This window comes from Solanum verrucosum, unplaced genomic scaffold (genome assembly GCF_900185275.1).
Source record: "Solanum verrucosum unplaced genomic scaffold, falcon-dt-bn FXZP01000228.1, whole genome shotgun sequence".
NCBI lineage: Eukaryota > Viridiplantae > Streptophyta > Magnoliopsida > Solanales > Solanaceae > Solanum > Solanum verrucosum.
This window is the reverse complement of record NW_026020210.1, coordinates 2,803,521-2,816,720: the sequence shown is the minus strand read 5'-3', so window position 1 is coordinate 2,816,720 and position 13,200 is coordinate 2,803,521. Positions and strand designations below refer to the sequence as shown.

Here is a 13,200-nt window from a genome sequence, read left to right as displayed (position 1 = left end):
TTAGAAAGCACAAGACCATGATCAGCACTGCTAGCAAGTTTGCTTTGAAGAACTCAAATAAGAGACTTATTATACTGCATATAGATTCAGACGTGATAAGAGTTCATGAATAGGAATTACTGGTGAAAGTTGAAGGAATGGAGAGCTATATACATCCTGTCATAGGTATAGAAAATTACACGAATGGAGGATAGTTCAACATTTTCATGAACTATATACGCGGCTTAGTCAACATTACATGAACTAGTGATGAAAGTAGAAGGAATGAAGATCTATTATGTGTAAGTTTGAAAACAGAACCCTCCTAACTAGCAGCCTCAAAATCGCCAAAGTGTTTATCATCCAACTAAACATATGTGAATCGAATCACCTAAAGTCAAAATCTGTTGCAACAAGTCCAGAAATACACTAGTTATACAGGATTATATGCACATATGTTATCAAACCCCATATGTTGCCCTTCCTTGATCTTTCTAATCGTGTCTGCTATGCCAACACCACCTGTAACCAAATACGTGTAGACAACAAGATCAAAACTGTGACAACAACTAGTGCGGGAATGAATCATAGTTAATTGATAGAGACAGCTTCATATAGCTCAAAATATGTAAGCGAAATGAAAAGAAAAGGAACTTGCCTAATGAGAGTGCGCTAACAAAGATTGTGAAGGCCAAAATAAAGATGATTACAGATGCTCTACCAACTATGCTAATTATTTTTCGTACGACATGTTGTCCTACCAAGGCAGCAACAGTAGCCACAGCAACAAAATACATGGCTGCAAGATAGTGATAAAATAAAGTGGTTAAGAAAAGAAAAAAAACGCCCAAGACTTCAAGTTTCCTCTTCCAATGAGGAGCTCAATATATAATTGCTCAACTCAACAATAATAAAAACCAATGAAGATTTTCAAGTTTTCCTTACCATACGGTACTGGAAACCGTCCTATCAGGTAATATTGTATTACGGACATGGAGGACGAGAATATCATCACAAAGGTAGCAGTTGCACTAGAAACCTGCATTTGCAAATTTCTCATTAGCTACAAGTCATAAAATTTGTTCTCTCTAACATATTAAGCTTTCGAGCAAAACTCAAATGCTAAATAAGAAAGTTATGTACTAAAACAAGAGTTATCAGGAGAAACGAAAGATGCACCTGAGGAGGAATCCCTAGTTCTAGAAACAACGGACCCAAAATGAACCCTCCCCCAAGACCTAGCAGCCCACCAACTATACCAGCCAAAATGCCACAGCAACAGTAAAGAATCAATTGATGCACTTTCCAGGTTATTACTGCTTCGCCACTTGACATGACCACCCTCGTTCCCTTATACAAGCAAACTGCTTCATATGCAGAAGCTCCTACAGCAACAGGGACCTGAAAATTAGAAAAAGAAATATTCTTCAACAAGAAGAAGCTAATACCTCCTACATTGACAAAAAGCAGCAGCTCAAGTCGGTGTAGTAACCGTAACAAGGGAAGGGGATAATAATTATCTTCTCATTGAGCCATTTTCTCACCAAATATTGTCCTCATAACACATTTGGCACCTCTAAGACCTAAATGCTGTCTCTGCCAATTTTCCTCGTGACTTTCACAGTCGACTATCTATTGACTAGGAAAAAAGAAGAGAGATATGCATCTATGAAATCTCATTTAGCATGTTTAGCTACAGAAATAATTTAATGTCAGATAAACCTAGACACAACGTGCTAAGCTACACAAATCAATATTATAAGAGCGGACGCTTGCGATCAAATTATTGATAAAAAAACCTTGCTGATCATAAAGTTAAGATGGATATGCGCATGAATGAAGTTTGAAGAAAATACAGAGACAGTTTCTTTTACATCTCAAGCAATAAGTACCTGTAAGACGTTTAAGATCCAATATGTCGTTGAACAAGTTGATGTATAAGTCTGTACCCAAAAAATGTTAGCTTCTGGTCAGAAAGTTAATAGTGTAGGAATATGTAGAAGGTGGTCCTGAAAATGTGAAGGCATTTCAAACAGGCAAGCAATTTAAAGCAATAAACCTTGAAGATATGCAGTACAAGGAGAATGATCCACACAGCAATAAGTATGGTGAAATCCTTCCAATACACATTGTCAACAATTGAGACCTGGAGAAGCTCAAGAAGTCAGCATTAGAGTATAGCATTTACAAAAAGGTATTTCAATGCTCAACATAACATGAGGTAATACATGTAAATGAAAATTGGACACTGGCCATGTAGGTAGTCAAGTAAATTGATAGTGACAAATAGAAAGTAGTCAAGCGAATAGAGCCACGGGGGTTATAAATCACCTCTGGTGTCTTATACCCTTCATTTCTAACTCTTGAGCCTCCGGGTAGGAGTTTGTACGCAACATCTTCGGCACCAGCATCTGTTGCAGTTTCACAATGCCACATTATTACTAACTAGTCAAATATCTCTGTTAATACTTACATGATAAAAGTAGAGAATTTAAGCAACTTACTGCTAGATGTCAAGCGTCTGGAGACCTCCTGGACGTAAAAGAAGCACAAGTGAACAATTTATTAGAAAAAACACACACTCTAACCAAATTACTGTCATGAAGAAGGTACAAGAGACTAACCTTTTTTATTATGGTTTCTTTTTTCCATGTCTCAACACCCTTGAAGAATGACCTAGTTGATGTAACTGCAAGTCCTTAACCAATCAGAAAAACTGCTATCACAATATGGGTAGAATCATAGCAGAATCATCATTACCTATGAAAAGAATGATCAACAAAACTGTAACCATCCACTCAGCAAAAAGAATGTTGAGAACAACTCCAATACTGATCCCTAGCAACAACATTGGCTGTAAAAGAAGAGCTAGATCATAATCAATGATGGGAAGGTCAAGTATTGGATGCCTTAGCTTGAGGTTGTAATAGACAGTTGCCCCTGCTGCACCAGTTATCATACCTGGCAAGGAAAATAGAATGCTCAATGAGAGTGTGGACTGTGGACCAAAACATGATGGTAAAAATTTTCTTCAGTATCACATAGTTCCAAAGATTTTTTTCCCATTTTTTCGCTATTTTAGAGCCCTTCTCTACAGAGACACAACTAAGTCTTGTGCCAGCTTGAGTGAAAGAAGAAGTATTAGCACAAGAAACCATCTAACATAAACTTCTTTTTTGTTCTTGATGACCATGGTGTCCGGGCCAACTTTCGCACACCTCGACTACTTTCACCGGATACCTGCCACCTCCCACCAACAACAAGTATCAGGTATCAGGTAGCTCTGTCCACCAAGGCTAGGACAACATGTATGAGTAACTCTGTCCACCAAGGCTAGGACAACATGTATGAGTAACTCTGTCCACCAAGGCTAGGACAAATGGGAAGAATCGCTTAAAGTTTTTGTCTCCGCTGGGATTTGAAGCTCCTCAACTTAAAAAAATCGCACTTGAACCACAAACCAGCATACAAACAAGACAAGCATGATGATTATAAATATTTGATGTTACAAAATAGATTCTTACATTTTGATATTGCAGTTGATGTTTTTGGATCAAACCCAATGATCAAAGTAAGCATGGGAACAAAGATACCACCTCCCCCAACACCTCCTACACTCCCAAAAGCAGCAGCAAAGAATCCAATCACAGAACCAACAATCACTCTCCACCCAAATTCCAATTCCTGAAATATACATAACACAATTGAGTAAGAACATCCACCACAAGGCACAAACGGCTACGCCTTCAAGCCGTCAATCAAACAGAACAGTCCTTACAAAAACTTTGATGTTGAAGTGTACTTACAGGCCAAAAATGTTGGTAATGCATTTTAGCCTTATGAAGCAAAAGCTTGAATATCTTAAAAAAGGAGCCTGATTCAAAGTCATCATTTGTTCCTCCATTTGCAACAATTTCCTCCGCAGAAACAAAAAGGGCAAAAGCTAAAACAATAACCCCAACTACATATCCTGTCAAAGTCTTCCCAATTTCAGCCATCAATTGGTATATCCCCACTCTATTTTTGCTCCAAATAGCCAGTACCCTTCTTAAGACAATCAAGATTAAAACTTTGACCAAGTCAGTATCCTCTCAAAACAAGTTGAAAACAAGAAATGATAGATCATTACACTTACCCAACTAACTATTTTAAAGCTGCAATCTTTTTAAACAATATATTATAAGCATCAACTCCTCCAACCTGATATAGAGTACATTGACCAAGTAAGAAACTTCTAGAAGTGTACCCTTGAAGCAAGAAATCAAGATCCTGTAAAGGGCAACAACAACTGATTGGACTATATATTAGACACTAGAAGAAGCAACTTATGCAATCAATGTTTTTCATACAAATACAATAGATAAAGTCAAAAACCTGTAAATGAAGTTAAAACTTGAAGCAAGAAATCAAGATTATTGTACCTACCCCAAGTAAAATGTGTAAAGGCAACAACTTTTGGTGTAAATATATTTGAAAAGGAAGCAAGTAACTTTACAGCAATATTTAAAAGTTGAGGCTGATTAGCCTGTAGACTTGTGTTTAAAAGCTCCTCTTTTTTAAAGCTCTTTAATGGTGTATTTTTGGTTTTGACCTTTTATTTATATACTCTCGTCCAATAATAGTTGTCCATCATATTATTTTGAGATATCCAATTATACTTGTCTACACTATGAATCAATGGATAATCTTACATTTAGTTTCTAATTTACCCCTATCATTAATTATAGTTAGTTTCCTATTATATTTTTCAAAATAGAGTTGTTTATTATTCTCTTCGTTCACTTTTATTTGTCATGTTGCGTTTTTCGAAAATCAATTTGACTAATTTTAAAATTAAATTAAATTACATTAATTCGATATTTTAAACAAAAAAAAATTAATATTCAAAAATTATACAAAAAGTACTATAATTTACATTTTTTATATATCAATATAATAATAAAAAAATTATAAAATATTAATCTAAATTTTTATAATTTAATTCTAAAAAGGAAATGAAAACAATTAAAAATGAACAAAAATAATATATTTAAGGGATAGTATAATAAAATTGTCCTTCTATTGTTAGACAGCGAGAGAGTGTATAGAAAGTCTGGTAGTACATGTTGTAGGTGTTTTAATTATTAGTGGTACCATAAATCAATGCTAAATTAAATGATCAACCAGTGACATCTCCACGTTTTTCCTTTTCTTAAATGGTGTTATAATAAAGCTATCTTAACGTCCATATCTTACTATTGAGTCATTAATTAATTTTGTTAAGTAATTCATAAGTTTATATACTAAATATAAAATTTATGAAAAAATTATTGAATTTGTCCGAACTTTCGAAGCTCCACTTCGGGCACTTAGCTCTGCCACTGCCTGTTTGGTTTGATGGACGAATTCAATAATATGTATTGCATAATTTTATAATTAATAATGAGAAGTGGATAAATTGTTTCTATCTTTTGTATGTAATAATGATAACAATCGCGAAATAACTTATTTCAAAATAAAATATTAAAAAAATAAATATCCACTTCTCATTATTAATTATAAAATTATGCAATACATATTATTTAAATATAATAAATTCACTAAGAAATAACACTAGAACAAAAAATCTCAATAAAATTAATTTCAACATAATAATTTCATCATCACTTGTGTTCACATCAAACAATTCCTCAAAGTACCGACAATAACACTGTGAACATGTGATTTGATCATGATTTTGAAGCGTAGAATTTGTAATACCAAATCGTAATTTTTTTTAAATGCAAAATTTGATTTTTAAGTTTATATTTTATAAAATAAATATTCATCATTTTAAACTGTACAAAAAAAAGGACTCATGTTTGATATAAAGAGATTATTCGTACCATGTGAAAAGATTATATCAAAGAATAATTAGTTAATGTTACTGTTGACTAGTGAATCTTTATAAAATTACGTGTATTTAGAAATTTGTAATCACAAACATTTACTTATAAAAAGATTGTAGAGATATGTGATTTATCAATGCGGCACCTTACGATATTTCAGTATTGAATTATGGTTAACTCATTTGGTAAGATTAGAGAAATTTTGATAATTTTCAAAACTTGAGGAGTTTTATATTTATGATTTAGATACAATTTAAGAAATCTGTATATCCAAATAATTTCATAAATCATAATTTCAAATCATGTCCAAAAATAGTATAAATCATAATTTTTTGAATTCAAATTCTAAATAGAAAATATCTTGTCAAAGAACAATTTTTCCTTGTAAGAAGCATTATACATGCCAATCTAAATTCAAACTTCTAATATCATCACTGAAAATAAATAAAAATTTATTTTAAAAGTAAATGCGCCAAACGTAATAATATAAATAAAATAAAGACTAGACAATATCCGAATTCTGCGGTAGGTTGCTAGCTCTTTTTCCTTTCATATTCATTTCAATTTTCAACCAAAAAAAAAATAAACATTGAGACTTGGTACTCTTTTTTATGTACTATTTTTTTTAAGTTACTTGGTCGTTTGGTAGAGTTTATTGGAGAAAATAATGTTTGCATTAGCTTGATGTATTATTAGTACTTTGTTTGATACACTTTTCTAACTTATGCATAACTAATGCCTGTATTAGTAATACACTCTATTGTGTATTGAAGAGTGTATTACTAATACCATCTATTTCTATGCATTAGTAATGCAATGGGTTCTAATGCATGGATTAATATTATTAAAGACACAATTGCCCTCAAAAACTTTTTCTACATCATTTCCATTATATTTGTTGAGGGTATTTTTGTAAACAAATATTTTTTCTAAAAAAACTATGTAATGCATAATATTTTTAGTACATCAAACCAAACATTGCATAAAAAAATCTTATCATAACTAATACAAGCGTTACTAATGCAAGCATTATATTTTGCATTATTCTTATACATTCTACCAAACGACCCTAGACTTTAATTTTTTAACTCAGAATTCATTCAATTATACACTATTTTCTAAAGTTACTCAACTTTAAGTTTTAACTCAAAAGTCACTCAATTATGAGTGTACTTACAAAGTCATTCAATCTATTAGAAAAAATTGTTTAATTAAAATTTGCTGACATAATTTTCTTATTTAAAATCAAAACTTTAAGAAATTAAAAATATTCATTTAAATCATTTAATGACCCGCCCCACTTAACCCAACCCGCTACAAAATTTAAATTAGGTATTATTTTTTTTCCTGTTCCTCCAAAAAAAACGAAATCAATTTAGACAAAATGAAAAATAAAAATCAATTTATTTTTAATTTTTAAAATAAAAAACAATTTGAAAAAATTAGTCTTAAAAGTTATGATAAATAATTTGAGATAAAGAAAGTACTATGTATATCCTTAAATTATAAGTCAAATTGGAGATGTCAAAGAGGGAATAATGTTGAATTATTTTGATCAACTCAATAATTAGAGGTGAAATTAAAGTTTTAGGACCATCTTTTCTCTAAATTCAGTGGTTATATCAAATATCCACCATACAAATCCTATCCACTAAAAGGAATTTTGAGATCAGATTGCATGATCCCACTTTCATAGATTTAATTTTCTAATACCCTACTACTGACATATTTGATTAAATTTATATACCATACTTAAGTAGTTCTTTAATTTGGAGTTGTTGGTTGGAGGAATAAAATATAATCTCAGCATTAATCTTGCATAGATAACGATGTATAATAAAAGGATGAAAAATAATAATCTTACGCCTAACTTTATATGGCTTGTAATTGCGGAAGATAAAAATGATTTGAACATATGAAGAGAAGATGCATAGACGAGACACATTAAGAAGGTGTTAGATGTTAGTTATAGGGTACGAAAAAAGATAAAGGTAGGTCGAATAGGTATTGAGAAGCGGTGATAAGATATGATATATATGATACAACTTCAGGTTATCGAGGACATGATCTTATATAGAAAGGTGTGGTAGACACTTATTATGATAGAAGATTAGTAGGTAGTGTAGTCTTGATCTTTTTAGAGTGGTTGATTTTTGTCATTGTACTAATTGTATTATTGTAATTCTTGTTTTTTTTTTTTATATTTATCATTGTTATTACTTATTTTGTCAAGTACTAGTTGTATTTTTATTACTGTTTTTAATATAGTATGTTGTTGATTGTGTTTTAATATCACACTATTTTATTGTTGTTTTTACTCTCATCTAGTAGACTTTGCAATGTTTCCAGGCGACCTGCTATATTTTTCTCAGTCTCCTTCTTTGTTACTTTGCACTTGAATCAATTTTTTAAAAAATATCCTCTCTACCGCTACGAGATAGTGCAATGCCTGATGAAGAATCGTTGTGATATTGATTGAACCAAAGTGAACATTTTCAAGTGTTCCCACTCTAAAATCTTAAGTGGACCTTATAATCCTTGCCTTTTCATTCTTTCAATTTGTCACCATATATTTTCGATCGACATCTTTTCCTTTGTTTTATCAATCAAATCAAACGTTTTGGATTTTTGTTTTTTCCCTTTCGTGCATTCAATGCATCATAAACCACAATAATGACATGACATGACATGCATAAATTAAAGCTCAGAAATTAATAGGTACAATATATAAATGCGTCTTTTAATTTGAATTTATTTTATATTTATGTTATTCAATTTTGGGGTATAAAATAGACACTTAAATTTATATAAACTTAAACAAGTAGTTAAACACATGAATCTTATGTGACATAATACACATAGAATATTACGTAGAACACAAATTGTCATGTAGAATGTCACGTAGGACATGTGTATTTATTTATTCAAACTTGTACAAGATTAAATACTATCTACTTGAACATACCCAAAATTGAAGGATATAAATATAAATTAAAGCCAAGTTATAAAAAAAACATATTTATATATTATGCCAAATTAATATGACTTCTACTCTGAATTGGTTTTTGAAACATACAGAGCTAATTAGAGGAAGAAATATAAGTATTGAGATTTCTAGGTGTAGTTTGATTAAGAGGGTCATGTGAATCTCAAAGGGGCCACTTGGTTATAAAGATAAAGAGATAGTAATTACGGGATAAAATATAAAATTATATTATTCGTATTTGATTGAATTTTGATTTCGATATAAACAGTTTAATTTGGAATTATTTATATCATAATTGTATTAATTTTTTTTATATCATCTTCAATGCAAAATAGTAATTATGTTGTTACTCTTTCATAATTTTTTTAATATCATATTCACTAAATAATTAATTTTGTCATAATAATCACACTATTGTACTAGTATAATCTGTTCACAAATCAAACAACCCATCATGTTGTGTATTGTAGACGAAAGAGAGTTTCTGAAAGTATTTCTTTATTTTTATTCTTTATGTGATTGAATTTTGATTTCGATACAGGCTATTTATATCATAATTGTATTATTTTCTATTAATATCATCTTCAATGCAAAATAGTAATTATGTTGTTACTCTTTCAGAATTTTTTTTTATATCATATTCACTAAATTATTAATTTTTTCATAATAATCACACTATTGTACTAGTATAATCTGTTCACAAATCAAACAACCCATCAGGTTGTGTATTGTAGATGAGAGAGATTTTCTGAAAGTATTTCCTTATTTTTGCCCTTTATGTGATTGAATTTTGATTTCGATATAAGCAGTTTGGATTTATTTATATCATAATTGTATTAATTTTTTTTATATCATATTCACCAAATAATTAATTTTGTCATATAGTCACACTATTGTACTAGTATAATTTGTTCACAAATCAAACAACCCATCAGGTTGTGTATTGTAGATGAGAGAGTTTCTCAAAGTATTTCCTTTATTTTTTTCTCTTTATGTTCAAATATTTTTTTATTTATTTTTTCATTTTCAATAACAATAGTGTTTGAATTTTGCATGAAAGTTAGATTATTCCATTGAGTAGTTAGTAGTTAATACTTTTCACCAATATATCTACTCCATTGAATAGTTTTATCTACCAAAACTTAAGAAAAATTAGGGAGAGATACCATACCATTATTTTTATATTTATTGAGATTTATATTCTAAAATTATCCAATTTTCATAAATTTCACCTACTTCATCAATAGTACTCTGACATACCCTTTTAAGTGCCTTTTTTAAAAATATATATACAGATGTGTAGTTACTTACTAGTAGTCCTACAAATTGCAATTGAACATGTTCACATAGTCTATACTTTACTCCTCTTTTTGCTGATTTTGAAATCCCTAGAGGTAATAAATGATACAATTGAATTTGTTATAAGGTCAAAGACATACAAATTGATTTAACTCGTTGATTGTTGATTAAACTTTTGGCAGATAAATACGTTGACAAGTGAGCATAAACGAGCTCAAACGAATAGTAATGAAATGAAATGAGAGCTTAGATGCTTGATATTTCAGCTTGGTTTTGGTGATACTTTAGTAAAAACTAATCAATGTATTACTTGGTATTCTCAAAAATTTCTTCCCCTACAAGTAAGTAAAAAATGTTACGTGTCTATAGGAAACAAAGGTAATATATCCATCAATAGAAAGGCACCACTCGAGCACTACAATCTTGAGATCAATGAAAACGTTCCACCTGAAAATACTGTTACATGTGCTAATGAGTATCCCCTTGTCATGTGCAGGATCTCATATGCACATCTCTGGCGTATCCTTTCTTTTGTCCTTCTATTTTGTCTTGGGGCCACGAGTCTTCTCTTCTTCTTTCCTGACTTCGAGTCATGGGTTTTCCCCTTTTTCTCCATAATTACTGTTTGGTTGACCTGGTTACGAGATAAGATCAAAATAGTTGGTTGGTCGTGTTCTTGACCTACATGACTTTCTATCTAGCGTCATGTCTTTGGTCACAGAAGATGTATCACATATCCTATCTAATCACACTTTTCCTTATTTTCTTTTAATTTTCAACCTACTATATCTTTCCTATCTCCTGTTATAATCAATTTCTCACACATTTTGACTGACACATCTTCGTACCCTCTACATATACGGACAATCTCAACCTTATTTTCCTTATCTTATCCGCCACAAAGCTACCACCACTTTATATTGAATAACTTCGCTCTTAATCATATCTCTCCTAATATGCTCACACATCCATCGGAGTATCCTTAAATTTTTTCATATCTTGTCTAAACACTTCCCCTTATCTCTGTTACATACATCTTCTGAACGTGAACTTGTCAGCACTATACCCCATACAATAGTGACCACTCTACCCCCATACAATAGTGTTAGTCTAACCATCACTTTGTAAAACTTACCTTTAAGACTTGGCGTCACATTCTTATCGCACAATACCTTAGAGGCGAACTTCCAATTTCACCTACCCGATCGAATACTGTGCGCTATATCGCCAAGTCTCCTTGAATTACAGACCCCAAGATAGTTGAAACTTTCTTTCTTGGGAATTAAATAACTAGTGATTTGATCTTCACTTCCACCTCAGTAACATGTGTCACGCTACTGAACTTGCACTCCAAGTACTTTATCTTAATTCTACTTAACTTGAAATCTTTAGACTTCAAGTCTCTCTCCAAACTTCCACCCTATCATTAACTCCACTGTGCGTCTCGTCAATCAATATATATGTCATCTAGGAATAACATACACCACGACACCGGCCCTTGAATATATCGTGTCAATACATCCATCACTATGACAAAAAAATGGGCTAAGGGTTGATCCTTGGTGCAACACCATCATGACCAGAAAGTGCTCCAAATCACCTCTTACTATCCTAACTCGAATTTTGGCTCCATCGTACATTTTCTTAATAGCCCTAATGTAATCCACATGCATGTACACCTCTAGACTTCAAACATCTCTGAAGTACCTTTCTAAAGTCAACGAACACAATATGTAAGTCTCTTTTTTTTACCTATACTACTCCAACAATCTTCTTATAAAATGAATGTCTTGAAAATATTTCTCCCAAGCTTTTTAATCAAAGACAAAGTTGAAATTAAAAATAATTTTTTTCCTAATTTATTTATTTTAAATCAATAACTTTGTTATTATAATTGCAACATGCATAACAATCTCATTATTAATAATCTTGGGATATAACTCTTTCCTACCAAATGAGTAATGACCCCTAAAAGGTAGAGTACATATAATAGATGAACCTGATTCAACAAATTTAGTTGAAATTGATGTATTGATTAGGTACAAAGAATAAGGGCTTGTTTGGATTGGCTTATGACTTATGACTTATAAGCCAAAAATCATAAGTTAGGATTTCTAGGGCCTGTTTGGATTGGCTTTTGGCTTATGGCTTATAAGCCAAAAGCCATAAGTTAGGATTTCTAACTTATGACTTTTGGCTTATTTTTGTTATTTTGGCTTTAAAATACGTGCTTATAAGCACTTTTTAACTTTACCCAAATACTTCAAAACTGCTTAAAAACTATTTTGGCTTAAAAACACCTAAAATAAGTCAATCCAAACGGGCCTAACTTATGACTTTTGACTTATTTTTGTTATTTTGACTTAAAAATAAGTGCTTATAAGCACTTTTTAACTTTATCAAAACACTTCAAAACTGCTTAAAAACTATTTTGGCTTAAGAGCACCTAAAATAAGCCAATCCAAACGGGCACTAAAGCTAGGATGGAAAATTCCAAAGAGGAAAAAAAATATAAAAAAATAGCTATTCTAAGCCACATGACTAATCGATCTCCCATTAGATGTTTGCTCGACCAAAAATCAACAATCAAAGGCAAATAGGGTGGGGATTAAAAGTAAAACTATTCTTTTATGATTATAATGCAATAAAATCTTTTAATATTCCATGAAACAATTGTTATTTGTATTACTTTTTAAATATTCATTCACTTAATTAACTGAATAAAATGTATCAACTCATATATTATTTTGTATGAGTTTGCACATTAATTTTCATTTGTAAAATAAAATTTGTTATTTCTTTTGTTTCGTGATATAATATTATTACTGAGAGTCATACGACTTTTTTTTGTATCATCATTTTAAAAATATTTTTAAGTATTTGGTTTTTAAAGTATGTAAATTTGGATGAGTGAATTTTTTTTATTCAAATTTATAAAAGAAAATTAAATTGATTGACTCTTAGGTATCAAATTTTTCAGATGAAATATATTTAAATTCAGTTAATCTAGTGAATAAATATTTTTAAAACTATCAATACTTGAGATGAAATCAATAATTCAAATCGAGT

General features: G+C 30.8%; 1 protein-coding gene across 6 annotated transcripts; it reads right to left on the bottom strand.

The window, feature by feature from the left end:
* Window positions 1-231: 231 nt before the first annotated feature.
* LOC125830484 (sulfite exporter TauE/SafE family protein 3-like) lies at window positions 232-4,486 on the bottom strand. Of its 6 annotated transcripts, none has more exons than XM_049509680.1 (13): window positions 4,405-4,486; window positions 3,786-4,026; window positions 3,504-3,663; window positions 2,740-2,940; window positions 2,604-2,668; window positions 2,484-2,511; window positions 2,311-2,390; window positions 2,039-2,125; window positions 1,872-1,922; window positions 1,159-1,380; window positions 925-1,018; window positions 638-778; window positions 232-501 (listed from the first exon to the last, which is right to left on the bottom strand). In XM_049509680.1, the coding sequence occupies exons 2-13, from the start codon at window positions 3,975-3,977 to the stop codon at window positions 413-415; spliced, it is 1,410 nt and encodes a 469-aa protein (XP_049365637.1). In that variant the 5' UTR covers window positions 3,978-4,026; window positions 4,405-4,486; the 3' UTR covers window positions 232-412. The 6 variants fall into 6 exon arrangements, with proteins under 6 accessions (XP_049365637.1, XP_049365639.1, XP_049365641.1 ...); XM_049509682.1 differs by having other exon boundaries at window positions 3,786-4,023; window positions 4,405-4,459; XM_049509684.1 differs by having other exon boundaries at window positions 3,786-4,023; window positions 4,401-4,421.
* Window positions 4,487-13,200: the final 8,714 nt, after the last annotated feature.